Below are 7,649 nucleotides of genomic sequence, written 5' to 3' on the forward strand. Positions count from 1 at the left end.
GCAGCAAGGATTCAAAACTCTTTTGGAAATGTCTTAGAAAAGTGTAAAGGTTTCATGCTATTTCACTTTCAATTTCTAATGAGCAGTGGGTCAAACATTTTATGGATTAAAGAACATGTCACTTTATTCTAGTATGTTTTCATGTAATATTGGCACTTGCCGAGGATGTGGATTAATTCCATGTTAATCTTTATTAACATGCTATGTACTATACGATGGAATGTGACTGTGGGCAAGGTATTACAGTATCATCTGAATAATATTTGTTGACTCATGTAGCTGATGATGTCTCAGCTATATCTGATATTTGCAATCAACTGCAAAGGAAAAAATGACTGTGCTTGAAACTAAAATTATTGCCTTTCACTTCACAACATTACTGTATTCGTGAATAATTATTCGTATTCGTTACCCAATATTAGTGATACGTATCGTATTCGCCACATAGTGTATTCGTTACAGCCCTAGTGTGCAGTCATGGGCCTCCGTCGGTTGTGGCTGTCCGTGGCCAGGTATTCGCCGGCTACTCAACAGGCGCTACTTTCTCTGCCCTTCAGGATGGGTTCAACCCTTTTTCAGGGAGGCCGAGGAGGCGGTTAGTCAGTTTAAGGATTCTAAACCCTTACTCGAACAACTCCTCACTTCTGCGCCCGGCCTTCCATCCTTGCCTCGGCTTACCCTTCCTCTTCAGGAAAGGAAGCGCCTAAGTGGACTGCTCCAATACAGGCACGTAGAGGCAAGGGCAGCCTTTTCAGAGGATGGGGAAGACGGTCCCTGGCTTCCCAGTAAGCTATCCTCTGGAGCCCTTAGTGGTCCCGGCACAAGCAGTTGTTACACTGCCTATTACCCGATGTCCCTGTCGGCGGCCGACTACCTCTGTTCCCTCTGGGAATGGGAGAAAGTCACATCAAATCCCTGGGTACTGTCCACACTCAGGGATGGCCATATGCCGCAGTGGAAGCGAGGCCCTCCTCCTTTCTCCGGGATTCGTTGCACTCCAGGGCCGAACTCTCAGGAGAAGGCGGATATACTCTGTGCCGAGGTCCAGTCATCGCTGGACAAGGCAGCCATCGAGGTGGTTCCGACGGGCCAGGAAAATCAAGGGGTTTATTCCACTTATTTCCTGGTTACCAAAAAGGACGGAGGGTTCAGGCCCATTCTCAATTTAAAGGGCCTGAACAACTTACTAGAGATACCGTCCTTCAAGATGGAGACACTGTGTTCAGTGATCTCATCTGTGGAGGCAGGGGATTGGCTCACGTCAATCGACCTCAAGGACGCGTACCTCCATGTACCAATGCACCCCGAGTTTAGGAAATACCTCCGGTTTTCCTTCGACGGGAGGTGCTATCAGTTTCGTGTGCTCCCCTTCAGCATCTCCACGGCGCCAAGGGTGTTCACAAAACTAATGTTAGTGCCAGCTCAAGTCGCCAGGGCACAGGGCAACTTTTGCTACCCATACCTGGACGACTGGCTTCTCAGAGCACTTGCAACTCACTTGAGTCGGGATTCCACACGGTCAGTGATTGACATTCTCACCAGGTTGGGTTGGATCATCAACCTCCAGAAATCCGAACTGGTTCCAACACAGGATCTGGTTTTCTTGGGGGCGGCGAGATTCGAGACACAGCAGGGTTTAGTCTCTCTGTCTCAAGACCGCATTTCCAAAGTCCAAAGGATTGTTGTTCGGGTCGTTCCAGGTGGATCTGTTTGCCTCTGGAGTGACGAACGAGACTCCGGTGTTTTGCTAACAGATCCTGGATCCGGGAGCGATCGCCTCCGATGCCTTCCAGCTCGGTTGGACAGACAGGGTTCTGTGGGCTTCCCACCGATACCTCTGATCCCCAGGGTCCTATCGCAGCTAGCCACCCAACCAGCACGACTACTTGTGCTTCTTGCACCTCTGTGGTCGTCTCAACGCTGGTTTCCGGTAATACTCAGGTCGCTCGTACAGCCTCCTGTACTATTACCGATGCGACCGGATCTTCTATCCCAGAATGGCCAGCCACACCCAGATCCCAGGATCCAGTGGGTGGCTTGGCCACTGTCAGGAATCGCCTCCAAGCGAGCGGAATTCCTGCACCAGTTGCAGACACAATTCTGGCTTCGTGGAGGGATTCGATTAACATACAGTATGAGGATAGATGGGCCTGTTATGCGCGCTGGTGTGGAAACAGAGGGATACTTGATCCCTTTTCTTCGACTGTGGTCGAAGTGTGGGAGTTCTTACAGTCTCGGTTAGAAGCCGGCCTAGCCGCGTCTACTATCGGAGGCTACTCCACGACTATTTCAGCCTTCCATATTTCTGCCGAGGGTGCCCTTTTAGGACAACACCCTCTGGTCCAGCGTCTCTTAGCAGGTGTGGACAGAGTGCGTCCGGTCGTCTGATGGACAAGTCCCCCATGGGATCTGTCCATCGTTTTAGATTGGCTGTCTAGTCCTTTCTTCTACGATATGTCGGTTTTGTTGCTTCAACTATTGAGTTGGAAAACGGCATTTTTTGTGGCAATTACATCAGGTAGACGGGTCGTGCTATGTCATCAGACCCGGAGCTTAGCATTTTTCATAAGGATAGGTTAAGCATTCGATTACCTGACTCCTACTGCCCTAAAATCGATAAAGCGTTTCACGTAACTGCCCCTATCAATCTTCCCGCCTTTACGCTCTGCGAAACGCAGAGTGCACGTGTTAGACGTACGCAAGACTCTTAAAGCGTATATCAAAAGAACAGCATCTCTCCGTAGGGAAACAGTTATTCTGTTGTTACGGAGGTGGTAAAGTCGGCCACCCGGCTACTACACAAACATTATCTAGATGGATTGTGTCTGCAATTTGTATGGGATACATACACAGTGTTGATTCTAGGGGGCCGGATTGCGGCATTTCGGCACATTTTTTCATTATGCCGCAAAAACTATAAACGATTGCGTACATGTGTCCGCAGGAAGATAATAAAAGCCGCAATTTTAAACTACACCTGCATACCTGAATATTATCCTGTTTATTTATAAAATACAACCATTAACTCGATCGGGATGCACTCGGTCTAATGTTTCCATATTTACTTCCTGGTTGCGAGGCGTGATCGTTTTCATAGCGATCATCTGATTGGTTACTTCAATGACACTCGACCAATGACAGTTGTCGATGCATTGTCTAGTGCTCAATCCAAAACGAGGCTTTACTTCCGTCTCTTGTCGCGGCGGGAAATGTTTCAGACCATTCCACCCCAAAAACGGCAATCTTTCTCAACATGGAACTTCCAGGAAGTGTTTAGCAATACTGACGAACACTATATTCATTAATACTAACATTATGAAGCGTACTAGAACATTGCTAGACTTCTTTTCACGGTCTGCAATACAAGCAGACGAATCGGAAGAGGAAATAGTTAGTGGAGTCAGAGGTCAAGCAAATGGCGGCACCCACGAACAATCTCACGATAATGCCGATGATCACGACAGCAGTGATTCCAATAGTTCTGAGGACGAGCTCCAACCCAAGAAACGCAAAAGAGAGAAAAAGTTTCAAGACGACTGGACTAAATCTTGGACTTGGCTACAAAAGCCAAACGAGAAATGTGGCATGACCTGCAAACTATGTCTGAAACATAATAAAAACAACAAACTGACCGCTCCACAAGGAAGTACCAATTACCGGACCAATACTCTCACGCGGCATGCAAGGGGACGTGACCATAAGCAAGCCTTGCGCAACGAAAGTGTGCAGAATGATTATGAAAAGGTAAGATTTTAAATATCTATTTTTTCGATTTAAGAAATATTCAAGACATATTCCTGGATTGAATTAGCTTACTCAAATTATTAGCTTATCAGGAAAATCTGAGGTATAAATAATAATATTAATCAGTACCATGTATAATAATTATATATTAATTTATGAAGGATGTATGGGATACATATATATAGGGTTTTTTTTTTCTTATTTGTGTTAATATGAAATATTAAAATCTGTTTTCAACTATTCAAAAAAATATGTAAAAATCAGTAATCCACATTGTCATTTGCATGATTGGCCAATTTTGAATGGATAATAATTAGACTCATATTTATCACATTTTTATAACAAATCTTGAGATGGGAGAGGCTTTATATTTTTTGGAACAAAGTACTATTAGTGTCTTGACCTGCTTACAGAATGTATATAAGATATAATTAAATAATAAGTGAACATTAACTTGTGTAAAAGTAAATTGTTAATTTTGCAATTAAAAAAAGAACTGTATTGAATATATTATTTGATTTTACTTGACAATAATATTTGAATATCAGTAGAGTTTATTATTAGTTTGTTGTTGCAGAGTGTTGAGCTGGGCGAAGAAGAAGAATCGAGATGCCAACCCAAGTGTAACAGCAGCCATGAGGACAGTATTTTACATGGCCAAAGAAGACATTCCAATTCAAAAGTACAGTAGCTTGATGGAATTTCAGAAGATTGAGGGAAATGAGGATATTGCAAAGTTATCAGTGGGAAGTAATGCAACCTATATGTCTCAAACAGCAGGGGAAGAATTTCAAGAATCAATTGCAGAAACTATTCACAAAGATGTTATAAAACAAATCCGAGCAGCTGACATGTATTCTATTCTTGTTGATGAAAGCACAGATATTGCTGTCAACAAGCAAATGATACTGTATGCCAGAATGGTTGATCCTGTGTCCTTCACACCTCTGACATTTTTTGTGAAGAACATTACAATAAGAGATCCAAGATCTGATGCTGAAGTTCTGTTCAAGGCAATACAGTCTGCCTTGAATGAAGAAGGGCTTTCAATGTCAAAGGTGTATGGTTTCGGTTCAGACGGAGCAGCTGTTATGGTTGGCAGAAAAAGTGGTGTTGCTAAGAGTGTTAAAGACAACAGTCCCCATTGTGTTAACATTCACTGTATGGCTCACAGATTTAATCTGGCCACGTCACAGGCATCCAAGAACATTGATGAACTGAAAAGCTTTGAGAAAACACTGGTTGACTTATACTATTACTTTGGGGGATCAAAATCAGGAAACAGAAAATGTGAGTTAGAAGAGATTCAGAGGGTTTTGGATCTACCGATTGTAAAGGTCAAATGATGCCATGAAATCAGATGGATTGCATTCCTGGATGCAGTGCAAGCAGTGTACAAGTCTTGGCCTGCATTGATTGAATATTTCAAAAAGCATAGTGATCAGAAATCAAAGAGCTTCCTTGAAACACTGAGCAGTTACAGATTTATTGCTCTTCTGCATGTCCTGATGGATGTGTTACCCTCTGTAGCACAAATGTCTTTGGTCTTTCAGAAACAAGATATTGACATCGCAGTTGTTCAACCAGCCCTGAATGGTTTAAAGAACAAACTGACTTTAATCAAATCTGGTCAATCACACTATCAGGCTGAGTTCAAGGAGCAGATAAAGTGCGTAATAGACAAGGACACTGGACATACAAAGTCAGTGAGTTTCAAGAAACACAATCTTTCTTTTGAGGGACGGCTTTCAGAAACAACCAAAGCTGTGTCAAAGGTCAGAAATGACTTGAGTGATAACATGTCTAGGAACATGAGAGAATGATTTCCAGAAGAATCTTTGAATGTGGCAGAGGCGTTCCATATTTTTGGCATGAGGCCCCTTTCGCTTCTTTCAGAAAAAGAAAGACATGAGTATGGGCTCAAAGAACTGGACTTACTCCTAAATCACTATGGCAAACAGATTGAACACAGTCATCCATTAGTAAACCCAGATGCCACAAGGGAAGAATGGGAACTTGCTAAGGGTGTTGTCATTGACAACATGTACCCAAGAGACAACACTAAGCACCTGTGGAAGTTGTGCTCCACAATTTCCACAAAAATCTGTTACCAAACCTTTTCACCCTTGCAGCCTTGGCATTACTCATGCCTTATCAAACAGACTGCGAGAGAGGTTTCAGTGTTCAGAACAATATCAAAACTACAAAGAGAAATCGAATGGAGGAAAGCCACCTAAACAGACTCATGACAATAAAATGTGAAGGTGGAAAACTGGCAGACTTTGACTTCACCAACTCTTTCAACCACTGGAAACTTAAAAAAGATAGATTTTTTAAACAATAAATGAACAGTTCTGAGGTTAAACTGGCAAATAGACTTCTTACTGATAGAAGAGGATGTGCAGAAACAATTTATTATGTTGTTTTCTTAAGTTCAAGTGTTCAAATGTTGTTTTCAAGTTTTGAGATACTCATGTTAGTTATTGTATTGCTGTGCGACAATGAATGTTGTGTCAAAGAATGATCATAAGTCTTAAGAACTTTGATTCAAAAGCAAGTTTTACCAAATGTAATTCTATTCATGGTTTTTGAATTGTCAAGACTTGTGTATTTAATATTATCATATGACAGGCTGTGATGAAAACTTGATACCTTGCATTCTCACATGATTGCATTGACTTCAGCTCTAGTCATAATGTGTAAACATACCTATGTGCAATTTGCTCAACTGTTAAGGGTTGGATTTGAAAGTTTCCGGTTATTCATGTTAGTTATTGCTTTGATAATGATATGAGATATTGTGCCAAAGAGTAGTCAGATGTAATCAACCTTAGTCAACTCAAGTGATAAATGTACTCATTGGTTTATTGATACACAAAATCACAATCCTCAAGAGCATGATTTATTAATATCTGTGTACTATCATACATAAAACAATGGTGCATTAAACTTTTTAAAGTTGAATCTGTTTTATTCTTCTTATTGTCAGCTATTATTTGAGATTATGTCAAATACCTGAACAAGTATCGGCCCTTCTTTCAAAACCAAAGTGGGACATTGGCCCCTATTATTTAGAACTCAGAAACTTATGGGCCCCTTTTTCAAATCTGAGGGGGCATTGGGCCCATTTTTTTCAAATCCTAGAATCAGAACTGCATACACAAAGGCCTGTCTCCCCCGGAGGGGTTAAAGGCTTATTTGGTTCGAGCTGTAGCCACGTCCAAGGCGTATGCTGCTGCTCTGCCCATTGAGGAGATCTGCTCCGCGGCTATTTGGAGCCGACCGAGTACGTTCATCCGCCATTATCAGTTGGACAAACACTCGCGTGAGCGTGTTCAGTTTGGCCAGACGGTTCTGACAGTGGACAGAGTAACACCTCTCAAGCCGAGTGAGCCTTGTCGATGATATACTCTGTTTTACACTTGGTGTCAGGACTCTATTCCTCCCCCATTGCATTGGTGAAGGTATATGGTGGCATTTTTTATTTCTGTTCTATTTTTGGTATCGGTGCCTTTACAGTGTGCTGACCCGCTCCCGTTTCCCGAATCTGATGGTGGCCCTCGTCTTCGCCTGTGCTTGCATCCAGCCGAGAAGTGCTCTGATGAGCCACATCTAAAACAGTGGTCACAACGTGACTGTCCACTCTGCTGACACTGCAGACACAAACGTGTCCGAGGTACTCTTGGTGCACGCTGTTGTTGTTGCTGTTGTTTTAACGAGGCAACTTCAGTGTCTTCAAAAGTTCCCCAGTAGATATTTCTGTCTCAACCGACTTCATGCTTGCAACTTGCATATTCTTCCTCTTTCTTTCCTTTTCTGCAGACACAGCAGCACCCACTTGACAAATTATCTCGTCGTCATCAGGGTTCGATGTCAGGGTTGCTCTCAACTCCTGAGCTATTATC

The 7,649-nt window shown here is 42.8% G+C and overlaps 1 protein-coding gene across 1 annotated transcript; it reads left to right on the forward strand.

Moving 5' to 3' along the window:
* Positions 1-850: 850 nt before the first annotated feature.
* On the forward strand, positions 851-6,879 carry LOC124282774 (transmembrane protein C17orf113-like). The gene is made up of 3 exons (XM_046718801.1): positions 851-1,146; positions 4,322-5,038; positions 5,105-6,879. The coding sequence occupies exons 1-3, from the start codon at positions 851-853 to the stop codon at positions 5,565-5,567; spliced, it is 1,476 nt and encodes a 491-aa protein (XP_046574757.1). The 3' UTR covers positions 5,568-6,879.
* Positions 6,880-7,649: the final 770 nt, after the last annotated feature.

Source organism: Haliotis rubra, unplaced genomic scaffold (genome assembly GCF_003918875.1).
Source record: "Haliotis rubra isolate DU_JTF1 unplaced genomic scaffold, ASM391887v1 Scf303, whole genome shotgun sequence".
Classification (NCBI taxonomy): Eukaryota; Metazoa; Mollusca; class Gastropoda; order Lepetellida; family Haliotidae; genus Haliotis; species Haliotis rubra.